The sequence below is a fragment of the Procambarus clarkii genome, chromosome 94 (assembly GCF_040958095.1).
Source record: "Procambarus clarkii isolate CNS0578487 chromosome 94, FALCON_Pclarkii_2.0, whole genome shotgun sequence".
Lineage (NCBI taxonomy): Eukaryota > Metazoa > Arthropoda > Malacostraca > Decapoda > Cambaridae > Procambarus > Procambarus clarkii.
This window is the reverse complement of record NC_091243.1, coordinates 12,033,116-12,054,215: the sequence shown is the minus strand read 5'-3', so window position 1 is coordinate 12,054,215 and position 21,100 is coordinate 12,033,116. Positions and strand designations below refer to the sequence as shown.

At 37.0% G+C, this 21,100-nt stretch overlaps 3 protein-coding genes across 18 annotated transcripts in view; 1 reads left to right on the top strand and 2 right to left on the bottom strand.

Annotated features, from left to right (window-relative positions):
• The window catches only part of LOC123747399 (DNA-binding protein P3A2), a 37,786-nt gene extending 33,329 nt beyond the window's left edge, over positions 1–4,457 (bottom strand). For 8 of the 11 annotated variants that reach the window (XR_011226136.1, XM_069319746.1, XM_045729592.2 and 5 more), the window contains exons 1-5: positions 4,016–4,154; positions 1,943–2,091; positions 1,347–1,447; positions 657–725; positions 304–556 (exon numbers count right to left, since the gene is read on the bottom strand). Coding sequence is in view for 10 of the 11 variants with exons in the window: in XM_069319746.1 (XP_069175847.1) it covers positions 304–556; positions 657–725; positions 1,347–1,376 (352 nt within the window). In the remaining variant the exon portion in view is untranslated. Of the gene's footprint in view, positions 1–303; positions 557–656; positions 726–1,346; positions 1,448–1,942; positions 2,092–4,015; positions 4,155–4,322 lie in introns of those variants that run through there. The other 3 variants (XM_069319750.1, XM_069319751.1, XM_069319747.1) reach the window with 2 other exon arrangements.
• Coq7 (ubiquinone biosynthesis protein COQ7, mitochondrial) lies at positions 3,895–8,961 on the top strand. 6 transcript variants are annotated; one of them, XM_045729600.2, is made up of 4 exons: positions 3,895–4,034; positions 7,018–7,177; positions 7,844–7,993; positions 8,582–8,961. In XM_045729600.2, the coding sequence occupies exons 2-4, from the start codon at positions 7,030–7,032 to the stop codon at positions 8,860–8,862; spliced, it is 579 nt and encodes a 192-aa protein (XP_045585556.1). In that variant the 5' UTR covers positions 3,895–4,034; positions 7,018–7,029; the 3' UTR covers positions 8,863–8,961. The 6 variants fall into 6 exon arrangements, with proteins under 6 accessions (XP_045585556.1, XP_045585557.1, XP_045585562.1 ...); XM_045729601.2 differs by lacking the exon at positions 3,895–4,034 and adding an exon at positions 4,200–4,340; XM_045729606.2 differs by lacking the exon at positions 3,895–4,034 and adding an exon at positions 4,339–4,471.
• A 2,573-nt stretch (positions 8,962–11,534) lies between these two features.
• LOC123747402 (nardilysin-like) overlaps positions 11,535–21,100 on the bottom strand; it is a 35,295-nt gene continuing 25,729 nt past the window's right edge. Inside the window, exons 16-20 of the mRNA XM_069319745.1 lie at positions 19,350–19,493; positions 18,428–18,564; positions 16,501–16,708; positions 15,288–15,447; positions 11,535–14,283 (exon numbers count right to left, since the gene is read on the bottom strand). Of these exons, the coding sequence (XP_069175846.1) occupies positions 14,147–14,283; positions 15,288–15,447; positions 16,501–16,708; positions 18,428–18,564; positions 19,350–19,493 (786 nt within the window). The 3' untranslated portion in view covers positions 11,535–14,146. The remainder of the gene's footprint in view (positions 14,284–15,287; positions 15,448–16,500; positions 16,709–18,427; positions 18,565–19,349; positions 19,494–21,100) is intronic.

Here is a 21,100-nt window from a genome sequence, read left to right as displayed (position 1 = left end):
ACACCCTAGCAGATACAGTACAGTATTTCATTAATATAATTACAATATAACATTATGAAAATTATGCAAGAGTATAAAATATTTTCATGATATAAAATTCAACTAAAAAAACTATAATGTTATGTTAAGATCATAACCTGCAAACTGATGTGAATGTGATCCTTGCCACAAATGGATTTATGTATAAAATATAAACCCTCTAGGTTTGATCAAGGGCAATTCAAACTTCTCTCGTGCACACATCATGGGTTTTCTATTGGTTCCCTCCACCACCAACAAAACGCATAGTTTCCTTCGCCTCACCTGACCACCCACCTGCCGCCGCTAACTGGGCGGTCACGTCGTCTTCTCCTGGTAATGAACCTTCATCATCATCAAAACTTCCAGGGGAAGACGGAACGTCGTCGTCATCGTCATCACTGGTTCCCGTAATATGTGTTGTAACATTATCCCCCGGTCCTCCCCCTCCCCCTCCATCTTCACTTAATGGGTCACCTGACCCCCCACTGCCAGTAATGCCAGCCAGTCCAGAGGCCCCAACACTGTTCATCACCAGCTGTAAGCCAACAAAACCACCGTGGAGTTATGGAGTACAGCTAAAATAATTATATTTTAGGATTTTGAATGCATTCACTAACAATCATAATTCTACTGACCTGCTGTCCCCCTGCCAATGCCACGCGCCATCCTCGTAAGGCTGATGCATCAACACTGTTCATCACCAGCTGAAAATAAACAATTATATATGTAATATTTTCAGAGACCAACTTATAAAACCACAGCATTAGTTATAAATACCACCTCAGAGCAAAAACAAGTCATTGTTAAGCACAATGAAATACTCCATTCTGAGATAGTTCTTCAGATTTTTCTGTAGATATGATCTTCACTTAACTCCATGCCCTTTAATTATGGGACCAAACAATTTAAAGATTATTTTTGTCCTCATGAGACATGCAAAGTCCCTCAAGGCCTGGCATGTTAGCAGCAACCTGGAAGGATTCAGTACAAAGGCATGGGAGCGCTACTGTGGGGCTGCTCAGATAGGGTCATTTTATTACGTTCAGTGCTCTATCAACATTACATAATTAAAACCAATAAAAACAAAAACAAAATCAGTAATAAGTTTTCTTGGTTAAATATCACAAACGTTTTAAAACTGAATTTTTCTACTTATACATTTATTATTCAATTCAGTAAATAACAATCATTATAAGAATATTCTGAGCTAAATAAAATCAAATTTTTGTATTTTTTAATTTCCTCAACCTCAGCTGAGGAAAACGAAGAGTCTTTAATTTGGCAAAAGAAAAAATTAGTACAGTATAAAATGAATTAAGACTTACATACGAGGAACCTGAGTCAGAGCCTGACATTCCAAGGCTCCTGTGTTATGATGATGGTGAAGATGAGGGTGTTCACGAGTCTGACACGGCTCCGGTGGTGCCTATCAACATGGACACTGTTATAAGTAGGAGACCTGCAGCTGCTGTCTCTTATAACCACTCAGGAGTGGCCATGCTCATACTAAACTCACACACAAAGTAATAATACATTACTCAAGGAAAATACATTTACGGTATCAAGATTTATCATTAGGGTTATACAAAGCCATAGAAGGTATGGTTGTGCCAACTACTATATCAAGTATAGTATAGTACTCTACCTTAATACCAGTATAGCAAATAATTCAAATTATTAAATTAAACATTTCTACTCAAAGTTTCAATATGTTTTACACAATGGTTTTACAAGATTGCTAATTCAAAAAGTATTACACCAAAATCTGTGAATATCAATTTAAAAAAAAAAGGGTATAGGGCCTATTTTGGTTTCAGTACATTGAAAATGTTGAAATAAGGCAATTACAGTACTGTATATGGAAGATACTCTGATCTAAATAACAATAATACTAACTTTTAACAATCAATATCTTACAAACCTTTTCTTGTAATAAAGATAGATCCGAGTTGTCTACGCAAATCCTTCACCATACACCTATACATTCCTCCATGAATATACAGTACTATTTTCCTTTATTTGGCCTCAATTTTGTTTTTTCACCAAACTTATGTCATCCTAAACACCTCACTGGAAGTAAACAAAAAAGAAAATCAGTAATTCTCTTAATAAGCTTGTACTCTCCTGAATATAGCAGCTATTATTGTCAATGCTTAATTATCTCATATCAAGGTTTATTTACTACTACATATCCTTTCTCTCAATTCTATATCAGTTTCTTGAACAGTAAACTTTAATTGTTGGTCTTATGCATTGACAACTTGTACAACAATGAAAATACAGTATAAGAATTGTTGAAAACTACTGTAATTACAGTAATGTGGTGGATATACAGTAGTATAGTATTAAATGTGATACTGTACAGTATTTTAGTTTACAGATGCTGTACAGAACATAATTAGTACATTTACAAAAATCCCCTTACAGTTGATACTATCTACACTGTATAAATTATATGCATTTTTTTTAACAAATAATTTTTTTCATTTGGTCTTTTGTACAGTATGACTAAAAATTCTTGTATGTATATTCCTGAATATTATATTAAATTAGTGCTTATAAAACTATCAATTTATAATATAAAAAAGTAAAATTTTATTCCATAAGAAAAATACTGTATAATAAAATAATTTAGTTGGTATGAATATTATTATGTTAAAATACTGCATATTATTAAGTTAAAATACTGCAATCCCATATTGCAATTCACAAAATACAGAACAAAATTTTATATTGAAGGCTAAAGTGATAAATAGACATTCCAGTGCCGCAAGCCAGCCATATTGACCTGGTGACCACACAACAGCCTGACATGCAAGCCCAACTACAATCATTGACTTGAGAAATCAATGAATCTAATCAATACCTCTACTAGCCTTCTGAACCCTTACTGACTGCTATGTATAAGCCACTAATATTTCATTACTTTTAATTATAAAAAGCACAGTAGAATAGAGCAGTGGGCTATACAATATAAAATATAATACAGAACTAAAGACAATTGTACTTTAACAGATTTGAGGGTCATGTATACTAAACTATATTAAGTACAAAATATACATTAAATCATTATTCATAATCAAAACATAACTATGAACACTAATATGTTAAAATATAACTGGTAAAGCTTGCAATCTACTGGTAAAATTATAGCCATTGGTTTTAAGGATGTAGAACTCCAGTACAGTAAAACCTACACCTCTTGTAAGAATCCTCTATATGAAATCCTCTATATGAAAAATGAAACCTCTAGAAAGTATTTATCATTAAGGTTACAGTATACCATTCGACTTCCTTATCACCTTGATTACTGGTGCAAAGTCAAGATTACACTTGCCACACTGGAATGACATACCGCCTACACTTAATTAGCCAGACAAGCAATATGGGTGTGTGTGGGGTCAAGATATGCCAGCCAGCCAGGCCAAGCAGCATGACGCACGAGGACTGTCATAATGCAAACATTTAAAAGGACTCTGGGACAGTGAAGGGTAATTTTAACCCTCCTTAAAATAGCCCAGAGGCGCCCTCTCCCACTTCCTGCCCAACACACGAGGCTATATTAACACAGTACGAAAGGAAGAAATTCTAAGAATATATTCTAGTAGCTTTATTTTAAGTTTCTAACTATCCAAGAGAGCATTTCTCCCACCAGTGTAGTACTGGTGATAGAAATGGTGATGTTATAAGTGCGGGCAAGACATCGTATCTCTTGTACCACGACTTATGCTCCGTCTCCAGCCATTCTCTCGCCTAATTTATCAACTAGGCTGGTGTATGCCTTGTTCATGACTATGTGCGCCGAGGTGGCATGCCAAGGGGTCCATTCAGTGACATTTGGCGCAAGATGGGCGGGGGTACGGGACTGAGCAGGCCCAAATGAGCAAATTTTGGACACAGTCCTCCCTCGGCTGCGTACGCACATATTACCTGCGTCCTGCACTCAATTTCGGCCCACACTCACTCCTCTCGACAGCTTCGGGTTTTCTCTCACCTCACTAGTCTATTTCCAGGTAATTAGTAATCCTCGTGACTGCAGGTAGAGCACCAGGAACCAGGGAACGGCACTGTTAAATTTCTTGGTGAATTGTTTGTGGCAAGAGGGAAAAATATTGATTTTCTCCATGGCTTGCAGCCCTCCCTCGACCCCCTGCCATATTGAGTCTGCGCAGAACAAAGCTTAGCAGAAGATATTTGCGGCGGGAACACAAACGCTGGCTCTCCCGCCCTCCTCGAGGCTAGTCTACCTTCTACCACCTCTCAACTGGCCGATTCTGGAGGGGAAAGGGTTCAAAACTCACCCGAAAAGTGGTAGAAAGGTGAGGAAGGCGGCGAGAAAGGAGGACAGAACGCCGTATCTAGCAAACAGTGATTTTGAACGATGGTGGCCAGCGCCATCTGTCGGGCCGACCCCCGCCTCCCTCCCTCACCTCTCACTGTACCTCACACTGTACCTACACGTGGTTCATATACCTCCTCTACTCATATATATATATACTGTGGGTTGCAGCTACACCGGGAGTGGAAGGGTGGTGGTTGCATGAGGTGGGGGGAGTGTGATGCTTGTGAGGGGTGGCGCAGACGACGCCCTCACCTTTCCTCGTAGTTACCTCACCTCTCATTACAAGCCCTCGATTCTCCTCACAGTTCCCTCTCCTCCTCACAGTTCCCTCTTCTCCTCACAGTTCCCTCTTCTCCTCACAGTTCCCTCTTCTCCTCACAGTTCCCTCTTCTCACAGTTCCCTCTTCTCCTCACAAGCCCTCACCTCTCACAAGCCCTCACCTCTCCTCCCAGTTCCCTCACCTCTCCTCACACTTGCCTCACCTCTCCTTACAAGCCCTCACCTCTCCCAAGCCCTCACCTCTCCTCACACTTCCCTCACCTCTCTTCACAGTTCCCTCACCTCTCCTCACACTTCCCTCACTCCTCACCAACACTACTATCTCTCCACAGTTCCACTATCAAGGCTCTCTTAACTTACTACCAGCCACTGCGGAAGTGTTCACAGGAAGCGTAAACGAGATATATATATTTTTGTATATATAAGATAGTATGAACTGTCATGAAGCAAAAGTTTACCACATAGTCAGTAGTGGTTAATGAGTCAAAGTGTCCAACTTTGCCATTGGTGGACCTGATATGCATGTGGTGCTGTTATATAGGTTCAATAGCTAGAGTATGTAAGAATATAATTCTTGTCATGTCAAAACCTAAAAATTCTGTCTTAGGCAATACTGCTCTGTTCAAATCTCTCAATATATTAAATACTTTTACACAAGGTTGTGTTATTTACACTTAAAAGCAATTATTTCTCAGTACTTTGATTTGAAACTGCCAAGTTGTATGTAACAGAAGCCAGGAACAGCACATGAGAAGTAAATCTGATATTTCAGACTAAATTTATGCAAGTATGGCATGGTAAATAAAGGACTCCAATACTGTACATTCAACTCTTATTGCACAACAAATATTTTTAATAAAGTAAAATAATAAAGGACCTAATTTCTTGATCCTAGTACAGGTATTCCACTATGCTCTCCTAGTACAGTACTTTACTGTCTAGGAAACCCCAAAAACAATATAGTTTATCACCACCTTGCTCTATTAATGTAAATAACAGTAATTATTAACTAAATTTTATCTCATATATGTCACTAATTTTAATTCTTTTAAGTAAAATTGTATAGTTTTCTACCCTGTCAATTCCTGACATTTTTATAGGTTGTGATCATGTCTTCTGTAAGTCTTCCATCTTCCAGTGTCATGAAATTTAGTTCCCTTAGTCTCTCCTCGTAGCTCATACCCCTTAGCTTGGGTACTAGTCTGGTGGCAAACCTCTGAACCTTCTCCAATTTAATCTTGTGCTTAATGAGATATGGACTCCATGCTGGAGCTGCATACTCCAGGATTGGTCTGATGTGTGTGGTATACAAGGTTCTGAATGTTTCCTTACTCAAGTTTCTAAAGGCCATTCTTATGTTGGCCAACCTGGCATATGCCACTGATGATATCCCTTTGATATGGGCTTCAGGGGACAGGTCTGGCTTGATATCAACCCCTAGATCTCTTTTTCTCAGATTCTTGAAGAATTTAATCTCTCAAATGGTACCTTGTATCTGGCCTCCTGTTCCCTACACCAATCTTCATTACTGGTTAAACTCTATCTAACAACCATTTGTTTGATCATTCCTTCAGTTTGTTCAGGTCATCTTGAAGCCACATGCTGTCCTACTGTCTTAAACCTTCTCATAATTTTTGCATCATCGGCAAACAGTAAACACAACAGTCCTCTATTACGTAGTGGTAAAGCACTTGCCCAGCGCTTCTTGAACACTTTGGCCTGGGTTCGTATCCTGGCCAGGGAGGATTAACTGGATGCCAATCCTTACCTGTAGCCTCTATTCACCCAGCAGTGAATGAGTACCTGATTGTTAAATGATTTGGTGGATCATATTCCAGGGAAAAATTAGGATTAAGGACTACCCAAAATGCTATGCATGCTAGTGGCTTTACAAGACTGTAAGAACTCTTGTATACTGTATATAAATTAAATAAAAATTAAGAGGAAATGAGTCTATACCCTCTGGAAGATCATTTACGTATCTCGGAAACAGGATAGGTATGAGTATAGAACCCTGTGGGACTCCGCTGGTGATTCGCCCCATTCTGAAGTCTCTCCGCTCACAGTAACACACTGCTTCCTATTTCTTAGGTACTCTCTTATCCACTGGAGCACCCTACCAGTTACTCTTACGTGTTTCTTCAACGTATGCACCAGCCTCTTATGGAGTACTGTGTCAAAGGCTTTCCAGCAGTCCAAGAGAGTGCAGTCTGTCCATCCTTCTCTTTCTTACCTAATCTCTGTCACCTGGTCATAGAATTCTATTACACCTGTTTGGGGCATTGTGGGATATATATATTTTATGTGTACAGTATAAATAAATAGATACAGTACATATACTAAACTATATGTATGTATAATTTTATTTTTACAGAGATAAGCTACTATGTATCGCCCTTCATTAAATAATGGCATGCGTCTGTACAGCACGAAAGCAAGAAAGAAAAGAGAAATAATCGATCGTATTATACGTGTAGACCATGCTGGGGAACTGGGAGCTGATCGCATTTATGCTGGACAAATGGCAGTGCTTGGTATGTTGCAATGTAACCTTACATTTTCGGTTTAGGGGAAACAGTAATTTGTAAGTACTGTACTGTACTGTAATGAAATGCTTATGTTATAAACAGTAAATATATACAGTATTTGTTATTGGCTGTCAACCTTTATATCTTATGGGTTTTTGAGTTGTATAGCCTTCCTGAACATTTTGCCATAATTGTAATTCACACACATTCACACCAACAAGAGCTATAGATTGACGATGATAAACACATGCAAGGACTATATACATGACTGCACACACATACACAAAGGAACTTTGTCATAATCCAAACACTGATTCAAATAATAATAATTCATTGTGTCGGCAGACAGGAAGCCAGAGTGTATTCATGCACGTTTGGCTTTTATCAAGGTCCCCCCCCCCCTTTCCACCCCAGGCCGAATTACTAACCCCGCCCACCAGGATGCAACCCCCACAACACGCCCACTAACTCCTAAGTACCTACTAACTGCTAGGTGAACAGAGGCGAACTGAAATGCAAGGAAATGTGTCCAACCATTTCTGTCCCGCCCGGGATTCGAACCCGGGTGGGATAGATTATATATACTATGTGTGTATATAATATACAGTATATATATATATATAATATATATATTTATTATAATAATAATATAATATATAAATTTTTAATCAGGTAAATCTAGTGTGGGGCCAGTCATCCAACACATGTGGGATCAGGAAAAGGAGCATAAAGCAAAGTTTGAAGAATTGATACCAAAATACAGAGTTCGTCCCACTGTTCTCGTCCCAATCTGGAATGTGGCTGGTTTTGCTCTTGGTGCAGGTGAGTCTTTTCACTGTAACTTACATTACTTTTAAGGTTCTTCTGCACAGTACTAATTCATTACGCTTTGCGTAATGCCCGAAACGCTTTGCGTAATAGTGGCTTTAGGCATTGTATGTACTAGCTCTTATCTATAAAGCCAACAAACTTTGTAAAATCTCTTTATGTATGTACCTTTGCCTAAATAAAAATTATTATTATTTATTATTATTATTATTATTATTATTATTATTATTATTATAAAAATTATTATTATTATTATTATTATAATTTCTCATAATAGTTGTCTGAATGAATGACATTCCAAAATCAAGGAACTTAAGATAAATTCAATACCCTAGAGTCACCTTTTTTTTTTTTTTTTTTTTTTTTTTTTTGCCAAGTACAGTTTAATTAAAAAGTGTAAAGACTGAATATGGAGATGTAAAGGAAGTGGTAAAAATAAGACTGAAGAATGGGAGATGAATTGCACCTGTGACAAAACAGTCCACAAAGTGTTATTGTACAATATTAAAATTACTTGTTTAGAAAGATGCAATTTAAATGCTTTTGCAACTTCGAATCAATTAACAATTATCTTTAATTCAGGGACTGCATTAATGGGAAAAGAGGCAGCAATGGCGTGCACTGTAGCAGTAGAATCGGTCATCACAGATCACTATAACTCACAGCTACGAGAACTAATTTCTTTAGGAGAAGAAGAAAACAAGGAACTGATTGAAGCCATAAAGAAGTTCCGAGATGATGAAATGGACCACCACGACACCGGCCTGGAAAATGATGCACAATTAGCACCAGCATACAGTGCTCTAACTACTGTAATTAAGACTGGTTGTAGAGCAGCTGTGTGGATATCTGAACGCATTTAGCACTTGCTTAAATCATGTAAATTATGTATATTTTGTATCAAACTTGTTCTCATTCAGTTCTGTATTTATCAAGGGTATTTTTATAAAATATATTCAGAAGCACAGTTTCATCTTCACCTTTTTGGTAATGTCTGTCTTGTAGTTGTATGTTGAAAAATACTCATAGTAAGAATTCAAGTGGATCACATAAAATAGTGTACAACACTCGCACTTAACCCCTTGGACAAATCCACAAGGGCCGTGACAAGGATTCAAACCTGTGTCCGGGAGCATCCCAGACACTGCCTTAACCGTCAAGGGGTTAAGACTGTCTTAACCCCTTGGCTTTGGGCCTCCTCTTGAATTATTATTTTCATTAAATTCTTTTGCCAGTTCTGGTCTAGCTTTTACCTCATCAGTAAGCTTGATATGGAGGACTACCAGGTGCCCCAATGTACCTGCCGACGGGCCCTGCTGGGGGTCCAACAAGACCCTATCACCACATGAAGATGGAGAGAAGACTAACTTGTTGGGTGTGTGTAAGAGAAAGCCTGTACAGAAAAATCTTTAACTGTGGCTCAAGTATCAGATTCAGGTGAGGCATGTGAGCAAAAGCTTTTATTGGGGTGTAGGGGAGAAGAATTAGTAGACAAAGACTTTGCTTAAATGCCAGCAAGTAAGTAGTTATCAGGTGCCAAGCCTAGAAGACCATTTAGCACCATCTGTATCACAAATAAATAAATTATATATATACACAGTATATATAAATTTATTCTGTCTTGTCTTAATCAGTTTCTTTTTTTTTTTATTGTGTATAGACAGACTGGGAAAGGGGTATCCCTGGCTGCACCCGGGTCTCTCCCGTCCCTTCTCCATCACACTTCAACCCGTCCTCAGACCAAGTCCATTCCATCAAGCGGTCGATGCATTCATCAATTTTAACATCCTATTCATTCAAAATAGGAATTTTCTCATATAAATTAACTGTTATCTATTAGCATGCTGTGCATATTTAGGCATTGGTGTTTAGGTTTTGTTGGAGATTATTTGTAGTATATAGATACTGTACACACACGCACACACACACACATGGTGTGATCTAGTACTGTATGTCTATCAGAGTATGGTACCTGGATCTGTCTACTTATTCCCCTTCTCCCCCAGAAAATGTGTTAAGAACCACCGAAACAATTTTGTCTTAAGAAATTATGACAAACAACTCCAAATGAATCACATGACATATTTCATGCTAGAGTCAATGAAAATGGCCAAGGGGCATTTATAATTGCTAATATTTCTTAAAGAATTTAATTTAGGCCGATTGTGGTAGACCTATGTCCATCCCATATGCCAGACTATTTTTCCCTGCAAATTTGGGTGACGTTAGCCCCAAGTGTCTGGCCTCTGACTCTGGAGACAGAGAGGTTTTCTCTTATAGGTATTGATATATAGATGATATTGTTGGACATCTATCACTATCAGGTGTGCATTGGTATTACTCTATGGCCATAAGAAGTGTCAACGAAGCCAAGGAGTACCAAGACTACTACTGTACTGTACCAAGTACAGTACAGTACTGTACCAAGAGGTGTACACTCTTAATAATGACCACTTGAATTATATAAGGTCATAAACATGACATTAGGTTTAATACCATAAGTATTAGACTTGATGTTGTTGTGGTTCCCTCAATTCTTGTGTCTGGCTGTCTCCTGTAATGTACTGATCTTTTGAAATCCTTTTTCTCTCTCTTCTCATTACACTTGCTAGGATGAAGTGCCAAGAGTAATGTTTTGGTTATTTCTATGTAGTGAAGGAAGAGGAAAAAAGAGTGGGGTGGGGGGGGGGAGACAGACTGGGGGTAGAATATTAAATAGGTTGTTTTATAAAGCCCTTACAGGTAAAATATCATGTACTGTATAGCTCTTTCAATATATCACAAATTATTATTAGAGATTCTTATATCTCATACCTGTGCAGACGAGGAGTCACAATAACGTGGCTGAAATACGTTGACCAAACCACACACTAGAAAGTGAAGGGACAACGACGTTTCGGTCCGTCCTGGATCAAATCGACTTGAAAATGGTCCAGGACGGACCGAAACATCGTCGTCCCTTCACTTTCTAGTGTGTGGTTTGGTCAACATTTCATACCTCTCACGATCATCCTTTGAATTTTTCCTGGTGACAATTTTAATTCTGATCTATTCTGTTCACACTACCAATCTATTCTGTTCACACTACCAAAATAATTAGTGAAGCAATTATTGGAAATCTCCTTTTGTCTTGTAATAATGCGGTGGCAATCTCTCTGATTGTATGTCAGAGGGTGGTTCCTACAAGAGGTTATTGATGCTCTTTTAATTTAACTTTTTATTTGTTTACTTAAAATATATATAAAGCATTTTGTGGTTACTATTTACAGTGTCATTTTTAGTAAGAATGACTGGATAAAATAACATTTAGGAATGAAGTGCTGCTGATTTGAGGTTTTAAAATTTTACCGTTTCTACATTTTGTTAGTCTTGTAACTCTTAACAAAATTAAGCACTGGCAGTGTACATATGGTGTGTTTCCTGGCATTGAAAAAGTTAATAGAATAGTGTCCCCCACCTCTGTTTCTCCCCCTACTGTGTGGTAAACACTCGGGGCTGTGAATTCAATCAATTTAAAGAAAAGTAGACTACAGTATAGAATTGATAAAAGCTTTAATCATTGCATAAATAAAGTTTTATAGATCATACATAACAAAACTAAATTTGTCTGAAGAGCATCTATACTAAATTTATACATTTTATCCAATAAAAGTATGACATTTTAAAATATTTTTGAAAACATTTGAAATTCTGAAATTTGACAAGAGGCATCATCACAGAGGGAAAGAAATTGTTGTAAGAAAATTAGTGGAAATGGAATAAGTTAATTTAAATCCTTAGGGGTATGATACTCTCAACTTGGGCAAACTCTTAACATCAGTAATGGCTGGTGCTCCAAAATCCTGATATCAGAATATTGTATGGAAGGGTGCTAATCCTATCTGTATATATGAATTTGAAATGGTGGTGTATTAAAGCAGTAGAAAATGATGATCTTAAAAGCATGCATAACCTTAGTAGAGTAGAATAAAGAATAAAATATGTGGGATGTGAATAGCACACCTTGGGATTGAAAGTATAGTAGGTACTAAGGAGGTTAGCACATGTTGAAAGAACGGATTGTGACTCTTGAAGTGTAAATTCAAGTAAACTTAAGGTTGAGCAAAGGTAGTCATGATGATGGGTTAACTTGGTATGAACAATTCATTGTAAATAGAGGAAATAAAGCTATGCGACAGTGAAGGGGAAGTAAATAATTTACATGGCTCACAAAGAGCAATATACACAATCTTTCTTAATTTGGTAATACCAAAGTGCTACATAGTGCGAGTTGCTGATAAAAAAACTGTTTTGGTAATGCGAAGATTCATACACTGAGAACCATAAGGTATCTACAGCACACTCCAATTTCGCACCAATTCACTTAAACTCTTTAGAAATGTTTTAAAAATAAATATTCCCAACCTAAACCATTCTACAGAGCAGCAAATAAACAGATAACACTAGAAACTTGCCCTGGTGTCAGAGTACATTTTGAAATTGGTGCACTTGGTCATTGAATGTTGCTTGCGGTCAAGCATACAATTGAAATTTCAATTACACTGCTCCCTTCAAAATCCAGACTGCCACATAATGGATCCCTTTAAATAATGGAGAAAATCTGCTAACTGAGTTTACTCCAAAATTCTGATTTCAATAGAGAAAAATATTGATGTACAGTATTACAATTTCAGTCGAATCAATGTTTTTCTTTTTCCTTAGTGTTATTTATTTATTGTAAATATTAAAAATAATGCAATTACATTAGAAAAATTTTATTAAACTCGTGCTGAAACTATAAATTGTCCAAACTAATTTGTTTATTTGAAGTTTTTGTAAAACATCGAGACTTGCTGTAAGGGCGCACATACCTACTGCATTTTTCCCATTGACCCCTCTCGTTACTCAAGCATTTTCACTAGCTTTTCTTCTAATACGTCGCCATTTGCAAGTTGAAGCCATTTAGTGCAATAGTAGTATGGGTACAACAGACAATGATAAGAATAAAGCCAAGATATTAGAAAAATGTGATCGTAGCAGGGGAGGAAAGTTGCTGGCTTGACACTGGTACTAGTTTAGGATCAAAACCCACACCTGTGCATTTGTGAAATTTATGCAAGGAATTTACACCAAGTCTTTCACGCTCTCGTGAGAGCTTTGTCAAGGTCCGAGTGTGCCATTAGGACGAGACTTACATCTCTGGATCAGAGATGTAAGTCTCGTCCTAATGACACACTCAGACCTTTACAAAGCTCTCAGGAGAGTGCGAATGATATTCGCACTCAAAAATTTCCATACAAAAATTTCACAAATACACAGGTGTGGGTTTCAATCCTGTTATTATGTCTGCAAGAAGACATTATTACCATTACTAACTGGTATTATTAGTTCTATTTGTCAAAAATACAAAGGAAAATTATATAATTTTAGGACAAAAAATTATGCAGTGGTAGAAAGAAAAATGACAAAAACATTGAAACTTTCTAAACATGAGAATTTGGATGACGCTGATTACTAATGACTTGAGCAGCACTGTAGCTTGGGGCTGGTCATTGGTGGAGAACACTGTTGCTAAAAAGAATGAGCATTTGCAACTGTAGAAAACTTTTAACAAGTGTTATGACAGAGGCAGCAGAATGCAGGTATTGACTCTACTATGAGTTAAACAAAAAGAGCAAGTATTTGGATATCTGGATCAAGACTGAAATGAAAATGATTCAAATTTTGGAGGTTGCAGTGTACAATATTTATGAAATCAACTACATAGGCCTACACTTCCCAATAGTTGTTGAAACTTGCTTTTTACCATCTTACAGAAATCTCTAATTTTTGAGTCAGTACACAATAATGTTATTAGTGTGCAGTATCTTAATAAAAATTTAAAATGTGAAAACCAGAGGGTATCCATACTGAGAGGATGCCTAATTAATGATAGGTACACTAAATTTTAAAAGTCAACAATGGTTTAACACTTTACATGATATTTCATCACAATGTACTCGTCAACAAATTATAAGACTGTTGCTATACTCGCTGTTTCAGCTCTTTACTGATCGTGCCTCATAGCAATTTATATGAAATTGCTGTCACTTGTGTAACATACTTCATAAAAATAAAATCAAGCCTCAAACCAACAGATTTTTTTTCTCTGTTAATTTTCATACATAGTTAAACAATTTTTGTAACTGGATATAACTTGAGTTGTTTCTTGTGGCTGACAATGTCTGTGATAAAGTTATCACCCGATAAATTACTGTCTGTAGAGTCTTCATTTGGTCCCAGCAACTGCACAACAGTAGACTTTCCTGTAAACAAAGTTATTTATAATACTGTATATAAAATATGCAAACGTATCATGATACTATACAAGGATTGATATCCACCTAACATTCAATACTACTAAATGTGCTGTGATTGCTTTTAATTCTCAGAAGTTGTTTTGTTGAGATCCCCAGCCTAAAATTATGAGGCAGAAGGATTCCAGTACTGTATAGTACAGTATTCTGGAAAGCATTTGAGGCATATTATATCCTCAAACAGCCCACTTGCACATTTTCTTTATACTATTTATGACCTGAGGTCATAACAAATGTTATCAGTGAACCTGGTAATCTTCATACCTGGTCAAAAATAGTTAATTAACAATGTTTAAGCTTGTATAACTGTGAACTATTGGACCTACAAAATGCTGAATTAACTACAAAATTAAACAAGCTTAATTGTGAACAAAGGAAATGTTCTACACACATCTTGGGTGCCCATCCTTGCACTAATTGCAATCTCCTACCAGGTCTGATGTCAGATGTGCAACAAGGGAAGACTGAAGTGACTCTAGTCAGAGAACCAAAAGGTATAATACTGCCATCCTTTGGCAGTCAATGCAGGCAGTCAGGCAAGCCAACTGATAGTGAGAGCCCTCCTTTGGAGGTCATCTTTTGCCTGAATGTTCTTCATTAACTCCCTAGCACCTATAATGACCTTGCTGGAATCACTAGAAAAGTAACCTAGGCTGCTGGTCCCAGAAAATCATCTGGCCTCACTGCATAAATCTGCCCCATGAATGTAACAGATCTTCACACAAGAATTAACCGAATGAGATAGCTCAGAGAAAAATAAGAAAAAATCAAGAGTACTCGTACATATTCTTTGCACGGTAAATAGTTTAGTCACAGCACGTTTTACTATTTAAATAATAAACCCTGCAAAATACTTTCGTGAAGTGACAGATGAGAGAATGAAAAATTAGGCTCATGTACTATGTAGGACTCAAAATTTGTAGTCATTAAATATTTAATGTATAAATACTGACCCATGAGGTTCTCCAGTGATGGTGGAGATCCCTCCTGAGGATTTGCTGCACCAACAACCTGCACACTCAGCTTCTTATATCCGGGGTTGTCTTTATGTGACGATATGTGCTTTATACACTCCATGACAGACTTGTGTGTAATATTTGGAATCAACTCAATCTGAAAGAAATGGATTCATAATTAGTCTTAATTAAATATTTTAGCATTACAGTAATGTAATTATATATAACACTTTAAATACAACAGAAATGTTTTGACTGCAGACAATCAAAGGAAGTATCACTTGTCCTTATGCCAGGAAAGTAGTTATCACCGTATGTTGATTTACGGGGTAATACAGTTATCACACATTGATTCTAGATTTTAATGTCTGGTTTTTACACATGATGATAATATGAATGCACATTAATAGCTCTATATGGATGTATACAATTTGTATACTTATTATGTTCATGTGGTTTTCACAACTCTATATAGCTCCAAATGAAGTATACCATAAGAATAAAGGAATAACAAAGTATTGACCCATACATGGCAGCTATTTACACCCAAGCCCTATATCTACAAATTGAAATGTATGTCCGTCAGAGATTAGAGGCCAGCTTTACCCAATTTTCCCCATTTGCAGCTCTACCCCCTTATTTGTAATGTCTGAATTTGTGTACCAAGATTTTTTATATTACTCATTTCTACTGTGCTGCTTAAGTGTGGCAGCTTCCTATATTACCTTTCCTATTTACGTGAGCTTCCAGTGTCAAAATTCTACCTTCTTCTAAATCCTATTTTTCTTTTTTATTCCTGTAGTTTCCTCCACATTATGGTACAGATTTCTTTTTATATTTTAGGGGTGCATGGATGGGGATTGTTGTGCCTAATGTGTTAGTTACTTGGTGATTGCTTGAGTTAAGATTTGTCAGTCTCCATTTTCCAAATATGTGACTAGACTAATTGAAGAGTTACTGATCATGGTTGAGTGAAAAAGTCATTCAGGGCCAGGTGGGCAAAATGTACTTCTGTATGACCATACAAACCATTGGTTTATGAGAGCAACTGAGGCACTTTAGCTCTGAAAAAGTAATATCAAAGTCTTGCTTTGCAGGAAAATAGCTAGGGATGACCCGACTGATCGAGCGACGCGCCCATCGACTATGCCATGACATAACTCCCATACAGAAATACAAAATTTAAAAAACACAAACATATCACAAATACCTGTCTTTTTAATCTGTTAAATACATATTCTTCATTAACAATTTCACTCCAATTCCTGTCTACTTCTTCTCTCAAGGTTAAATCAATGGTCTGTTTCATGCTGGTGAGTGTCTCCTTCAGTTCTGCTAACTCATCCTGCTTCATATTGCTGAGAGTATCCATAAACTCCTGCAGGAAAGCTTCAATCCTCTCATCAATGTGGGACACACTGTATTAAGGAGAAAATTTATATATGTATTTTAGGCAATGGAGCTAAATGATAAATAAGATGTAAATGATAAATAAGATGCAAACATCGTGATTCCTAGAGAATAATTTATTTCATACTTCTTTATTTCAAAGATATTAATTTAATTAATGACTACTTCAACTTTCCCCAGTGCCAATTATAGATGCACTGACAATATCCATCAACACCTGAAGGCCAGCCCCTCCCAAGCCTGCACACAAACATAACCCACTTGACTAACAGATGCTGTAGGAGTTGTAGAAAAAACAATAACAATCAGAGGTACATAAGAGCATGTTATGAGAAAAGCATCACTATCCAATTCAATGAATATTAAACTTTTACAGTTAATACTGCGGAATCAAAGGCATCAGTCTTCAAAAAGATATTAAAGAGATTCCTGTTGAGTGTGCCTGGCTAGGCAAACTGAGATGGCTACTTAGGACTGGCTATTCAAGCAGTCACATAATCCTAGTACCAACAGCCTGGATGATCAAGTAATTTGGCTTCAAGCCAAACTTAAAATAGAAAAACCCTCAGATTGGTCACACACATACTACAAAGATAATATAAATATATTGAAAGAGTTACAATACATTTGCCATAAATTAACCTCAACTCTCTTGACATTTTCAATATTAATAGACATCAGTTACATGTTATTTGAAGCTTAACAAGTAAAGGCAGAGGCCTGTCTTTTTTTACTTTTTAATAACTTTTGACACTTTTAATAACTTGTGCACAAAACTGAAAACAAGTCGGGAATAAATCATCATTATATTCATTATACCCCAGAAAGATAAAACAAAAAAGGCTTTGAGCTATTGTAAAAAAATTCTTTTTGGACACTTTTGGCCGTTTTATCAAATAAAATCCTTCTGTATCTTTGGACAAGTATTGTGTAATTAGACTGAATAAAACAAACAGCATGGTGTCACACAAAACTTTTAAGCATCCTTTCAGGGTTATATTGTGCCTAATTACTAGAAAATATTGAATTCAGCCCAGAAATAAATTTCAAAACATCTTTCCATAAAAATCCAAGCCTTCCAAGCTCACTCTTGTGATGAATGCCAAGGAAGCGAGGAACAAACCCTACGATTTGTCTAAAGGTAACCAAGACCCCTACCTTGAAAACCCCAGGTGAACCCCTCTCCCTTGACACTGATGGAGAGGAGCCAGGGGGCCAGATTCACGAAGTAGTTACGCAAGTACTTACAAACATGTACATCTTTTCTCAATCTTTGATGCCTTTGTTTACATATATTTACATATAAACAGTTTACAAGCATGAAAACTTGCCAATCAACTGTTGTTATTGTTACAAACAGCCTCCTGGTGCTTCGGAGCTCATTAACTGTTTAATATTTGTAAACAAAGCCGCCAAAGACTGAGAAAAGATGTACAGGTTAGTAAGTGTTTGCGTAACTGCTTTGCGAATCTGGCCCCAGGGTCGGAGTCCGACCCTACACCACAGCTCCAGGCAGAGAAAGAACGTTAACCACAGAAGCCACCCTATACCCAAAAAAGTGGACAAATAATCACTTCATTTAGCATAACAATCTTAAACATATACCAGCCAACCATAATGTTTTTGAACACAATTTTTGTTAAACATTTGAATTACACTATCTCAAGATCAGTTGAGATTCCAATCCAATTCAATTCAATGTAGCTTCTTGTGAATGCACAACTAACCTGAACTTATTAGCCTGGGTGTTGACTGTAACAGACAGCCCAAGAATCCCAAAGGTAATGTGATTTGTGCAGAAAACATGGTAGCCAAGCTGCTCTCTTGTTCTTAAAACATCAAACACTGGTTCATCCATCACCATCTATAGACAAATAAATACAAATGGATAACATAATAAAGAAAAATAATGCTAAATATTTTTAGTTTTAACTACATACTTCATATTTTAAGTGGTAAAGCTTTAATTTGTGACACAATGACTCAATGAATGTGTATGTTTGATATGTGGTCCACTCTATGAGGTGGGTTGTCTCTAGTAATTCCCTCAATTTATTAGCCCTCTAAATATTGAAAGACATTTAAAGAAACTAGAAACATTTATACAGAGATTGTCCCATGCAGGTTTGGCTAAGACATAAGTGAAGGAATCAGTACTATCTCAGCAAACAGAAGTGGGAAAATAGAAACAAAAAGAGATATGAGAGACAGCAAGGCAAAAATAAAAAGGAAAAACAAATTTATAAAAAAAAAAAAAAAAAAAAAAAAACACTAAGGGTGAGAGGAAGGCAGTGAACATGGACTGTGAATTGTAGATGCTTCCACTACCCCTTGATTCAAGCTCATTCTACTTGTTTACCATTCGGTTAAATCTGTTAGATCTCTTAAACTCTGAATATGTTTTAGGTGAGGAAAGCAGAAGCAATGAAACAAACAAACCCCGGGAACAAGCACCGAGATATACCACATAGCAGCTCTGCAATCTGAGCCAAATAACCATGCACAGGAGAAATAATGCCAGTACATTTATGGGTAACCAACCCAAACTCTCCTTACTATTTTTATAAAAATTACCCTCATAACAAAGTGATGCAGCAGTCTACCCCACAATTTCCTCACCACTTGTATTAAATATATTTGTGTACTTACTTGTATGAACTCCAGTAAGACTTCCAACATCGGAGTGCCCTCTTTATACTGGTAATAATTAATCACCGAACTATTAGTGTCTGCCGGGTTGATACCATTCACTCTGGCTACCCAGCATCCATTCAACAGTTCCAATGTACGTAGCTAGAAAGAAATCTTCCAATAAAGCCTACTTCATGTTTAAGTTATGAAAATCAAGAATATTGTGACTAAAGCACCTAAGATAGTGTCAGTATTAACCTTATGCAACAAAATATAGACAAAAGTTGATTAAGCTTCACTTTATGCAACTTATGAATGTATTAAGTAGTATGCTTCATGACCAGCATATCTGCTAAGAATGGCATTAAGTGGCACGTAAACAAATTTTGAGATAAATTATAGTATATTTTTCTTACTGTACAGTTAAGATAATATTATTGAATTACATAATAAAGAGGTGATTGTTGTACACAATAGTTTATTACAGACTCCAACACATTTTTCTGGAAAACATATTATAGTTAAGCAAAACAGTCCTTGGTTACTAGGCATAGTAGTAAGGTTGTGGCTATCAGATACTACATACAATACATACATGGATGCATGTACACATGTACAAAGATACATACTGTACACACAACACACACACGAGGAAAGGCTGCGTGAAATGCACCTCACGACACTGGAAGACAGAAGAGTAAGGGAAGACATGATCACCACCTACAAAATTCTCAAAGGAATTGACAGGGTTGATAAGGATAAACTATTAACACAGGTGGTACTCGAACAAGAGGACACATGTGGAAACCGAGTACCCAAATAAGCCACAGGGACGTTGGAAAGAACTTTTTCAGTGTCAGAGTAGTTAACAGGTGGAATGCATTAGGCAATGATGTGGTGGAGGCTGACTCCATACACAGTTTCAAATGTAGATATGTACATATCTGTACACCGGTTGATTGATAGTTGAGAGGCGGGACCAAAGAGCCAGAGCTCATCCCCTGCAAACACAAATAGGCGAGTACAAATGAGTACACACACACACACACACACACACACACACACACACACACACACACGTATGGTGTGGTGTGTATGAGCTGGAGGAGGCAGAAGTCACACTGCAGCAAGCTCCTGTAAATATCGAATTACCTAAGTATTGGGCACAGGTTGAGGGCTACAGTGGTGTCCCAGGTTACATAAAGGTTCAGGGAAGAGTAAAAGCAAATAAAATACAATAAACAAGTAAAAGTGAGTGAAAATAGCCGAGTGGAAAAGTTTGTTTTGGTCTAGAACAAAAACAAAGATGGCCGCCGCCACCACCCCCACTGAGAATGTAGACACACCAACAGATGATGGTTTCAAAGGATTCTCACCACAAGATATAAGGAAAGGAGGTGTTCTTGGCAGGTTAGAGATAATTGAGGATATGCAAAAGAAGTATGAAGAAAAAGTGCTTAAATTGGAAGAGGACAATGGAGCTCTTTGGAGTGAGCTTTGCACTCTAAAAGGGAGTATGCTTCAACAAGGTAAGATTATTACTGCATTAACAGACAAGGTAACAAATCAGGAGCAGCAAATCAAGGAACTAGTGAAAGAAAATGAGGCATGGAAAGTGAAGTGTGGTGACTTTGAAGAAATAAACAAGAAGATAGACTCATATGGTGAACAACTCCAAGCAAGCCTAAGGGCTTGCCAATAAGTTGTAAAAGTTGTAAAAGTAAAGTTGTAAAAAGTAAGAAGTTGTAAAAGTAAGTTGTAAAAGAAAA